This window comes from Saprolegnia diclina (assembly GCF_000281045.1).
Source record: "Saprolegnia diclina VS20 unplaced genomic scaffold supercont1.102, whole genome shotgun sequence".
Taxonomy (NCBI): domain Eukaryota; phylum Oomycota; class Saprolegniomycetes; order Saprolegniales; family Saprolegniaceae; genus Saprolegnia; species Saprolegnia diclina.
The window spans coordinates 106,848-118,069 of record NW_008246169.1 but is presented as its reverse complement, the minus strand read 5'-3'; the positions used below and the strand labels follow the sequence as shown (position 1 = coordinate 118,069).

At 56.9% G+C, this 11,222-nt stretch overlaps 3 protein-coding genes across 3 annotated transcripts; all 3 read right to left on the bottom strand.

Annotated features, from left to right (window-relative positions):
- SDRG_15797 (hypothetical protein) lies at positions 1-1,368 on the bottom strand (the record flags this gene model as incomplete). Its single annotated transcript, XM_008621979.1, has 10 exons — positions 1,334-1,368; positions 1,185-1,277; positions 1,044-1,130; positions 886-984; positions 741-839; positions 600-686; positions 449-550; positions 295-396; positions 129-248; positions 1-77 (listed from the first exon to the last, which is right to left on the bottom strand). Coding segments are annotated over exons 1-10 (879 nt in total), but the record flags the coding sequence as incomplete, so codon positions are not given.
- A 2,806-nt stretch (positions 1,369-4,174) lies between these two features.
- On the bottom strand, positions 4,175-4,484 carry SDRG_15796 (hypothetical protein; the record flags this gene model as incomplete). Its single annotated transcript, XM_008621978.1, has 3 exons — positions 4,175-4,207; positions 4,249-4,368; positions 4,404-4,484. 3 exons carry the CDS (start codon positions 4,482-4,484, stop codon positions 4,175-4,177), a joined length of 234 nt encoding a protein of 77 aa, XP_008620200.1.
- Positions 4,485-6,482: 1,998 nt separating this feature from the next.
- Positions 6,483-11,185, bottom strand: SDRG_15795 (serine/threonine protein kinase; the record flags this gene model as incomplete). Its single annotated transcript, XM_008621977.1, has 25 exons — positions 6,483-7,210; positions 7,258-7,436; positions 7,482-7,577; positions 7,622-7,720; positions 7,767-7,877; positions 7,926-8,024; positions 8,069-8,167; positions 8,213-8,323; positions 8,367-8,462; positions 8,526-8,621; positions 8,669-8,767; positions 8,816-8,995; positions 9,042-9,131; positions 9,183-9,401; positions 9,451-9,573; positions 9,626-9,775; positions 9,820-10,014; positions 10,064-10,156; positions 10,208-10,357; positions 10,404-10,502; positions 10,555-10,656; positions 10,712-10,810; positions 10,858-10,962; positions 11,009-11,110; positions 11,156-11,185. 25 exons carry the CDS (start codon positions 11,183-11,185, stop codon positions 6,532-6,534), a joined length of 3,501 nt encoding a protein of 1,166 aa, XP_008620199.1. The 3' UTR covers positions 6,483-6,531.
- Positions 11,186-11,222: the final 37 nt, after the last annotated feature.

Below are 11,222 nucleotides of genomic sequence, written 5' to 3'. Positions count from 1 at the left end.
GGGTCCTTTGCCAGCAGCAGCGCGGCGATGGTGTCGTAGCCGTTAGCAGCAGCCACGTGCAGTGCGGTGGCTCCGTCCTATCGAAGCAGAGATTGCGTCGAGCGTTCTCCAAAAGACGAACGTCGTACCTTATTGATGGTGGATGGACGAACTCCGGCGCGGAGCAGGTTGTCGACATTGCTTGCGTCGTTGGTCGATGCGGCGTGGAGCAGCAGTGATCCCAAGACGTCGGTTTCAATCACGAGACCCTAAGCAACGATGTTGCGGTGGTACAGAAGCCACTGACGACAGTACCTCATTGTCAACCAAGCGGATGAGAGGGTTGACTTTTAGCAGGGCAAAAACCGCTGCAACGTTGCTCTTGGCGATCGCACGTGTCAGCGCCGTGCGCTCTTCCTACGACAGTACGTTGTGTGAAATATAATATGTCTTCAATGAAGAAGTGTACCTTGTCGGTGGCGTTGACGTCGAGGTTGGGCTTGGACAGGAGGGTTTGTAGGAGCGCCATGTCCCCCGTGTCGACCACCAACTGCAGCAGTGGGACATAATTCTACAAGAATAGGATGCTTAGTACGTAGCTCGCGATGGAGTCGACGTACGCCATCCCGCAGATTCACGTCCACCGTGGTTGACTTGATGAGGGTGATGGCATCTTGGATGCGTGTTTCGTGCAGCGCTGCAAGCAGCTAATCAGGAACACCATACTACACGTCGACAAGGTCCAACGTGTCAATATGTACCTTGGTTTTGGTGAGTTTGCGTTGGGCATGGTCGCGCAAGAGCTGCGCCACGTCATTGTGTTTCTTTTCAGCCGCAAGATCGAGCGCTGTCTTGTCGTCCTACGTTCTTTTGTTGTAGATGTAGGAGGATGGAGAGACTACGTACGTTGTTTTTGGCGTTGAGATCGGCGTTGGCGTCCAAGAGGAGACGCACAACTTCGAGATGATTGCATTGAGCAGCGTCGATCAGAGGTGTATCTCCACCCTACCGATCGTTGAATTTCAATTGCAATCAAAAGATGATAGAAATATCGATCGACGTACATAGCGACCTTCCGTCGAGACGTTCTTCTTCAGCAAGTAGTCGACGACGGTCGTGTGACCATTGCAAGCAGCAAAGCACAATGCTCTCTACGACCAAATTCATACAAATCTACAAATCTATCGATAGAGAAGACGACGTACACCATTGTTGTAGTTGGGGTTGACGCCTTCCTTCTCCACGAGCCGCTTCACGTCGTCCAGTCGACCGCCACTTGCAGCCACTCTGAGCTCCTCCTATGTAATCACAGACGCAGTCGGTCGCTTCCTTCTTCATCTCTTCGCCCACGTACCTCCTTGTCGCTCATGGTCCTTGCGGCCGTCAACGTCCAAAACGAAAATGCAAATAAAACGCCCCTTCCAATCACATGCCGTCATTTCCAAATCTCGCATGGGATTGGCCAAAATACACACCAATCATAGCCACGTCCCCTGTCGCTCGGTTGTGACATTGGAGCTCAATGGCAGCTCGTAGCAACATGGTCGCTATTGCAGCGTTCGTGTACAAGTACGTGCGTGCAAGGAGGTCTATTCTTCAATCACCCTCGACATTGCGATCTTCCGACGTCGTGGTCTGCTCGCCGCAACACTAAACCTCTCCAACACTGACGCTCTGCCGTTCGTTCATCATCCGCCACGAACACAACACCACCGACTCTAGTCTCTCGAGCGTCGCACGCGACGCAAAAACGCTCCGCTGACCACACTTCTTGTGATGGCATCGGTTGACTGAGACTTCCGGAGCCGGCTCTCGTGCCGAGTCGTCGAGAGGCGTTGCGAAGGCGGCAATCTCGTATGCCGCGGGCGCTCACTTGGCTCCAACGCCAAGCATTGATCGGCGAGGTCGCGCAGCCACGGCGCATGACCTCGGGCGCCATCCGGATCATCGAGCCGGCATCGTCCGTCATGAGCCCGTGGACCCACCGCGCCAAAGTTGCCGAGCTTGACGCACACGTGCGTGGTTCTGAGAAAGACTTGTTGCAGCTCTTGTTCTTGGCGTAGACCTCGGCAAATGCGTTGGCGACTGCCCACGTAGCCAAGGGTATATATGTCGTCATCACGCCCTTGGTTGCGGCACCGCTGCGAGCTGTCTAGAACAACCGTTCGTGTCGACGATTGCCATTGTGGCGAGCGTAACGAGGCTGAGCACTGCATGACGAGATGCATCATGCTGATGCACTGTGACGGCGACGTTGGTAGCTTCGTCCAGAGCCGTTGGCGAGACGCGGTTGCTCGTCGCAGGCAGGTCGAGGTACCATTGTGCAATGCAACTTTGGTTCGTAGGTGGCATGTGCTTGCCGCCAGAGATGCTGGTAGTTGACGTGTGAACGAATGCGAGGATGACGTCGTTGTCGTCACCGGCGGTCCTGTCGTAGCGAGCAAAATATCGTTGGACGCGGCGTGTCGGCCTCGGAACTCTATCGACGAGCGTCGTATACGACTCTGTGGCGTTGGCGTCAGTCGGGCGTGCAACGGGGATCATGATATCCGGATCCGGACAATGCAAATCACACGGGTAATACGACGTGGCACTCGGGGACATCGTTTGGCCCCAGACACATCACAAAGAAGCGCTTGAAGTGGTCTCAGGACACCTGCGTTCTAGTTAGTGCGCTGCATATGCCGCCGTTCTCGGCGCTGACCATCTCGATGCGCCTCTCCGATGGGTTGGAGGTGCTCCCAGAGCTCGTAGCTTTGCCACTTGGAAAGATGTCAATCGTGCGATCTTCGGGTGCGAGTTGACAACGTCCCATTTGTCGAGGAGCTAGCAGACGATGTCGATGACTTTTATGTGGGACGCACTGGGTCCGCGCGCCCATCCAAGCGACTATTGTCGCTTGCCTTACTAAACTTGAAAAACATGTACAACATCGACTCGATCGGCAGCGACGGGCATTGATATATTTTCATTGTATTTTATGTTGGGTATGTGGCACCGTGGCAAAGCCGTCGCTTTCAACGTGTCCACTCTTCTCGGCGGCTACCCTGTATCGTCGCATCGCGAATCCTGTAAGAAGAAAACGTACAGTACTATTACACCGAATGCAATTATTCGGTGTTACTAGTCGACGGAAGGATGTCGTCGGTGCGATGACGCGTGCTGTGTTTTACTCTCGGTCGATCACCGCACGCGTGGCCATTTCGCCCCTAGGAAAACAACCCGAGGTGCGAGGCTCCAGCATCGCGGCAGCGACGATGGCATCGACGGCGTGAGGACTCCCTGCGACGCGACGACCGGCGGCACAACGAGCGGCGTCGCCGGCTTGACGTGGCACAGAGCCCGAGTGGCTGAGACTGCCACGTGACGTCGGGGTGGTGGGCGAAGGCGTTGAGGACGCAGTGGACGGCCGAGTCCTTGTTCGGACGCGGTGGTACATGCAATGACATCGGCGGCGCCGTCGCTCTCGCCTTTCCACGTCATCGCAAGCATGTGCGTCCGGAAATGCGTCACGACATGGTCCCTGACGTCATCGATCGAGCATCACAGCGTCCGACGGCGGGCCAAAACAGTAGTGCGCTCGGACGCTCGGACGGCAGCCACGGGTCTGTCACGCGCGCGGGACTACGACTGACTGTACGACACGTAGTGGCACTAGCAACGTAAGCCGATCTATTACGAGTACACGCGAGCGGACACGCCTCGACATGCGAATCGAGTCACTGCTGCGCGGCAACCTTCCGTGGCAGCGAGCACTTGATCGGGCATCAGCCCCGCCGCCGCCGACGTACTTTTCGGCGTAGTTGCCATAGACACGGGGACCGAAACGGACGGCAGTCGTGACGTCACCTTGGCAACACCGTCCGTGACGGCTGGCTGCGTCCACCGCAGTAAGCTGAGGTCGCCAACCGTATGAACCAGGCGGTCAAGGCAGTCGGGGTCCCGCGTCACGATGGCGGTCGCATTGTTGTCGCCGTCACAGAGAAAAAACATCCGATGGCTGGACGACGCGGCGTCGCGTACCTGTATCGAGTAGCTTGTGCACGAGGGCGCTGCTGCTCGACGAGGCCGACAAGCCGGCGCGAGTCGATGGCCTACCTCGCCACCATGTGGGCTGTCCAGCCACCAACGCATCACACTCGGTCGGGCGCTCGTCGTCGGTATCATCGTCCTTGTGCTGCTACTCGTCTCACGTCTAGCCGGTCGAGATGGCCATGTCGTTGTGAATCTAGCGCAAGCTCGAGTCGCGCCAAGCACTGTCGTATCGACGATGAGGTCGATGGCCGGTGCAATGCGTCGAACGAGAGGTAGGATCGCATCGTAGAGCGTCTTGACCGCGTCCAAGACGATCGAACGGCCCATCGACGTGTGCCAGTTGCCCTCGGACGTCTCGCCTTGCGCGCATGGATCACGCGGCTGTAGACCTTGGTCGCAGCCACAAGACTCGGGACCACGGGCGTCGCATGCACGTCGGTCGAGTAGGAGACGCTACCAGCAGTCGACATGTCGCCCGGTCGGAAACCCACAAAAGCCGAATAAAACGTGATCGGTTGCATTGGGTTGAACGCGTTTTTTCAAAGACCAGCGCTGGCCCGAGGCAAGTCGTCGTTCTGCCGCAGCCACATTCAAACACTACCAAGGACACATTAGAAATCGATGGAGCCTGTTTCAATTGTCTTCGGGGATACCCCATGCAAACAATACTGGTAGGCAAAAAGCTATCGACATTTACATGCATTCAAGTCGCATATTGGGATATCATCTTTGCCAGCGATGACCCATGCGACGCGATCGTCGCTCGATAGGACTCGTTTCTTGCTCTTGTACAGTACATTGAACAAGGCGACCGTGGCATGTGTATCCTCGAAACATTGAAACTTTTGTAACAGCTGGTCTTGGTGGCCGCGCGTGTGATCGAGTTGCGGCGCGACCATAACGGTTGCACAAGGAGGACAGTCTGCTATCAGCAGAACTCATAGGATCTTATTGCATGCTATAGGCGAGTGCCACGCCCGGCTGTGAACTCGTGCGCAGGATGGGTTCGTCGTAGCGATGCATACACTTGGTAGTCGAAAGGGAAGACATGTGCTTGTTGCGAGAGATGCACTGGTGGTGACGATCGGCGCGTGGACTGAGAGCGTCGACCACGAATCTGGTCATATTTGCGGCTAGGGCACCAATGGGAGATTGGGGTGCCGCGTCTCCAGGTAGTCATTGCTTGGCCCATCACAGGCGATGCTTCTCCACAGGAGGCGATGGACCGCCAATCAAGTTTGAAACGAATTCGCGCCAAGTTGGCACAGAGGTAAACGACATTTTGGGGAGTCTGCTGCGCGGATCTGACGACTACAGCAGCAAATGCTCTTCGTCTGAGAATGAATTGGACCTAGTGTGAGAGACTCTCTTGTTGTAGGGTATAGTGCAGAGACAATGAGGTGCGATATTGTTTGCTCATACTCGCAAGCAAGTATGCCTTTGAAAATCGCTGCAGAATACTATCGATGCATCCACTTGTCTGGAAAGGCTGTTGCAACCACGCACCATTTTGGCGAGTCCAACACGACAAGTATATTCGCTTGACCAGCTTGTAACTCGTAACCTCACACCGCCTAGGGAAATGTGTACGTGAGACGACAACCAAGCATACTTTAGAAGGTACCTTATTGCCGCTGGTTTTGTGTTCAAGGACCCATGTGAGCTACGTCAATTGCTCAACCACACCACTGCCACTCGTCTTGGCCTCCCCATCTGTCGTCATCTCCGTCGTCGCGGGCATCATCGTTTCCGCGGTCTCGATCATCACTGTCTGATGCTGTACATACGACTGCCACGTAGATCGTATACGCACAGAACCACGAAGCTCAGTCGAATCACAACGTTCCGTTGACATGCTCTTCTTTTGAAGCAAGTAGTGGACAACGTCCGTTCGAGCACTCCAAGCAGCCGCGAGCAAAGCACTACGGCCAAACCCATACACTTCTACAACCAAACATACAAGAGAAGAACGTACGCCATTGTCGCAGTTGGGAGTGGTGCCTCTTGTTCCACGAGGCGCTTCACATCGGCCAGTCGACCTCCATCTGCAGCTTGTTGGAGCTTCTTCTGCATCGCCACATACAGCGCTGTCCCCTGTCGCTTCTTCATCGTCCTCTACCTCTGCTCATGGTCTTGTGCTTGTCGTCTTTTCCTATGCCAGCCACAATCGCCTTCTCGAATTCCATGCAACCATCTCAGCAAATGATTGGCCAACGTACACCACGCATCATAAACAACGCCACTGTCACCGGCTATCGTTATAGCAGTCACCTTACAACACGACCAGGTAGGTGCCCGGCCTCGATTCAAACGCGTACTTGTGCTACAGGCATCTCGGTATACGAGGAAACAACTCGGTTCTCGGGCCATCGATTGCAACATACGCTCTGACACAAAATGTGGCAACGTGCTCACCCCTCACCAGCCCTTCGCCACGACCAACGACCCTCGCGCTACATGACCCAACAAGGAAACAACTGCATCTTTCTGCCTTGACGAATCCTATACAAGGCCTCGCTACGGCGTCGGCTCGGGCGGTGGCGTGGGCGCGACATGATCGTCGTCGTCCTCGAGATGGCTGGCCAGCATCTCAACGACGTGGGCTGCAGACGGGCGCTCCGCCGGGTCCACCGCCAAGCACTGAGAGGCCAGCGTCTTAAACCACATGGCGCAGTGGGGCTGGATGGTTGGGGAGACGTTCCCACTTCCCTCCGGGTCCTTGGTACCGTGTAGGTTGTTGTCGTACGGTGTGCGGATCCACGAGAGCTCGGCCAAGACGACGCCAAACGAGTACATGTCTGCCGACGTATCATACGCGCATACTTCTTCGACACCCTGACGCGTGACTTCGGGCGCCATCGTCTGCGGCGTCCCGACGTTGTTGGTCATCGTCTCATCAACGGATCGGAGCGTGCCAAAGTCGCCGAGCTTGACGCCGTTCGTCGTGCAGAGGAAGACGTTTTTGCTCTTGACGTCGCGGTGGATGCACTCGGCGGCGTGGATATCGGCCAGTGCGTTGGCAACTGCCCACGCCACTTGCACGACAGGGAAATCCTTCGTCACAAATGTCCCGAGGCGCTTGTTCTCGATGTATTTGCACAGATCGCCAGCGTCCATGAGCTCGAGCACCATGTGCGGCTTGCCATTCGCATCGTCGACCGCCGTCAGCAGCCGCACGAGGTACGGCGAGCGCAGTCTACAGCGCATTTCCTAACATGTAGCTGATGGTCGCAATACTCGTACTGGCGTGTGATTTCGATCTCTTCGCGAAAGGTCGTGATGTCGCACCGACGGGTCGAGTTGCACGTCTTGACTGCAACATATCTCTGCTTGCACGTGGCGCGGTAGACCGTACCATACGTACCAACACCAAGACTCTCGCCCAGTTGCAGGTCATCAAAGACAATGTCCGCAGGCAATTCCTAAGCACCATGTGAGGTTGGACTCGTCTTATCCGCACGAGCCACCTTGCTGAGGACCTCATAGACCTTGTCGTCCATTAATGTCGTAATCGCTCGGTTCGGGCGTTGCGCTGCGGCCGCCAAGATCGTCGGTCCATTGTCCTACGCACTCGGTCGCACAAGGAAACCATATCCACTTATTCTACCGGTAGCGATAGCATGACGTTGGCGTCTGCTTCAAGCAGTAGCTCGACTGCTTCCTCACGGCCATCGACGACCGCACGCATGAGCGCCGTATAGTTGGCCTTCAAGAGGTTGAGAATGGTGTCGATGAAGGGGCACAAAGCGCACCGTGTTGCGCTGCTCGACGTCCAGCCCGTTGACGTCGTCGCTCAGCACCATGCGTAGAATGTCTGAGCTGTCGGGTAGCAACAGCGCCATGTGCAGTGGCGGGTCGATATTCTATACCAAATTTTGAATCGTACAACCATAGCCAGGCATTGTTGCTACCGGCGGTGCAATGGAGATGTCGGCGTCGCAGCTGACAAGCATGTCAACAGCGTCTCGTCGGTTGGTTTGGATCGCAACGGCCACGGGCGTCAAGCCGTCCTACGCCAGTCGTCCCATCCAAGTACATTCGATAAGGTTCATACCGCGTCCGTGCTGTTGATGCAGTGGCCCAGCGGAAAAAACATCATACCGAGCACTGCGGACGACGCGCACTCGGCGGCAATGTGCCATGGCAAAAGCGCCTACTCGTAGTCTGCGTCAACAACTTCGCCACACAATGTGCAAACCTCGGGGGCGACCCCGCCGTTGGTCGCGGCAAAGGCCTGCAGGATGCTCGACACCATTGTCCAGTTGTGTGTTTCTTTGTTCATCGTCTCTTTCAGTGCCGCTCGACCAGCCTACACAGAGTGATACCACCTCTGCGACTCGAGAGAGTGATACCTCTTTACGCAGCGACGCGTCAATGCCCGTTGCGCGAAAGAGCGTCGTGATCAATTCCTTGTCGTTTGCGCCGACAGCCGCACGCCATATCGTCTCCTACAACCACACATATCGTCGTCAAGTGCCAGTCCATGTCGAGATGATTGCGGATTGACACACCACGACACAGGCATCCGTGACAGCAACCCCTTGGTTCAGCAGCGTCATGACAAGCAGCCAGTCGTGGGCGTCGACAGCTTCGACGAGCCGTGCTTCCTAATGCCATCAAGCATGAGCGCTCGTTCCATTCGCATCGTTGACACCTGAATGAGTTGTCGAACAAGCTCGAGCTCCGCTGCAATGTTCTCCAAAAACTCTGTCAAGACAGCGCCGGTCGCCAAATCTTTGGCTGTTTGTCCAGCCTACATAGGATATGTACTTTGTCGAATCGCGCATAGCAAGCAGCGTACCGTGTTGCGCAGACACACATGGTCTCTGGCCGCCTCGAGCTCCTTTTCACGAGCTTGCAGCGCGTCCCGTGCCTTGTCGATCGGCTCGAATGATGGTAGCAGCAAGGGGACGAGGTGGTCGACGAGTTTCGCGTGGCCTTTTGCGGCCGCCAGCATGAGCAACGTCGAACCCTCCGCCCCCTACGCACTCGATACCATCCACACGTGCGGACGAGCGAGTTCATACATGAGCGACCCAGAAGAGATCGTAGTGTTTTTCTTGCAAGTGTTCGAGTATGCCCAGATGGCCGGCGGTTGCTGCGAGGATCGCCATGCCCTATAGTCCATCATAAGTCTACCGCTCGACGAAAAGCAGCGTGTGTGCTACTATGGGATCCGATGCGAGTGTCGATGTCCAATCGTCGGTCGTCATATGAGGCAAAAGCACAGTCGCAACTCGCATGTCCCGCTGCCCAACGGCCTCGGCGAAGCAAGTGCTGAGCGCCGCCATGTCGGGCGATGGCTGTGCGAGCACTGCTTTGACGATCCCTGCAGTGATATCCGAGTTGCCACTGCGAGCCGCCAAGAGCAAGGGCGTCACACCCGCCTACACCAACGCGAATTCATTCCGTCATATCACGTGCAAGCGCCCAAACCGTAGTGATAGCCAGAGGGTTCGCGCCGTCGCCCAGTAGCAGTGTTGCCATCGCAGTGCGCGCAGCCACGTCACTAGACTCGTTGGTCGGGTCGATCGCCACATACAGCGGCGTCTCGCCACGCTAGCGACACAAAATCGACATGAGCCCACAAGAGTGCAACGGCAAGTGTTACCTCGTTGGTCGCATCAACAATGCCTTGAAACTGCGAGAGAAGACGTTTGGCAACGTCGATTTGGCCCTTGCGAGCGGCCGTGCGCAGCGCGGCGCCAGTCCACATGGCCTGCAGATCATGCACCGGGGTATCGTCTTCAGCCAAGACGTGCTAGCCATCGTCGTGGGACAACACGATCGAGCCGACGTGAGTACCTTGTCGCACGCGAGGACGTCAGCGTAGGCTTGCAGAATGTGCCACGCCGCCTCAAATTGCTCCAGCTCGAGCGCGAGCGAGTGCAGCATGCGTACGCGGGCCGCATCGCTCGTGACAACCGAGACGGCCAGCAACCGGTCGCAGATTTCCCAGTGACCGAGACGCATGGCCACGACAGGCAGCGCCACACCCTCCTACGACGACGCCCTGTGCGACAACCAAGGCACGGCAGAGAGATTGTACCACGGTGAGCCCACTCGGGTCGACGCCAGCAGCAAGCAGGTCCGTGACCGCACCGACATCATTTTTGGGAACGGCATCGCACAACGCTTTTGCCTGTACATCACGGAGCTTGCTATCACGTTGTAGCAATGGCATGCAATCTACCTGGGCAGCGGCTTCCTGTGCGCGCGCGAGCGCTCGGTTCCGCGCGTCGGCTTCGGCCTTGATCGCTTGGTTCCGCGCGTCGGCTTGGGCCGTGCGCAAGGCCTTGACGACTTTCTTGTCGTTTGCGATTTGCAAGGGCGTCTCACGGTCCTACAGGTATCTCACTATCATGGACAAAGGACGGGGCAAGCGGTACCAAGGTTTCGGCCACCACGTTGGCACCGACTCGCACGAGGTACTCGACAGCTTGGATGTGGCCCTCGTGGGCTGCAACATGCAGCGGCGTCCAGCCCCGCTACACACAGTCGCTCATCGGTACGGTGTAGTGGGACGTTGAGCGCTTCTACCGTGTCGCAAGCCTCGACCTTGCTGCCGCTCGTGACGAGGTGCTTGAGAAGATCGGTGCCCACGCGACGCGACGTGGCCACATGCAGGAGCGTGCCGTCCTGCTACACATAGCAACGTATCGCACCTACGAACGGATGCTCTTTCGTCAGCACGTACGAGCCTCTTGTGCTCGAGCGAGGCCCCATGGTGGAGCAAGCGCGCAACGACGTTCGTGTGACCACTTTGAACGGCGAGGGCGACGGGCGTCCATCCGTCCTACACGTATGCACTCAGCGGCCGCTACAGGGTGCTCAAGTGTCCACATCATTCGCTTCGTCAATCGTCCGAGCGGCGGTAGGGGCCACGAGGTGGTCGAGAAGAGCGATATGGCCGTTGGCCGCTGCGTTGTGCAGCGGTAGATTTCCCTTCTACGCTGGCAAATGCATACTCCAATCCCACACAAGCAGCACGAACGTGATCGCGGCAACGACAAAGCAGCGCATTCTTCTCGAGTAGGAGCACGGCCATCGCTTCCTCGCCATGCGTGGCCGCCACGTGCAGCGCCGTCCGCAAGGTCTACGCTGCGGCGTGGTATGCAGCAACAATGAGCGACCTCCGCACCTCGTCCGTCGCGGTGGCGCGCACCCCCATCGCGAGCAGCTTGGCAACAACACCAGTGTCACCCGAG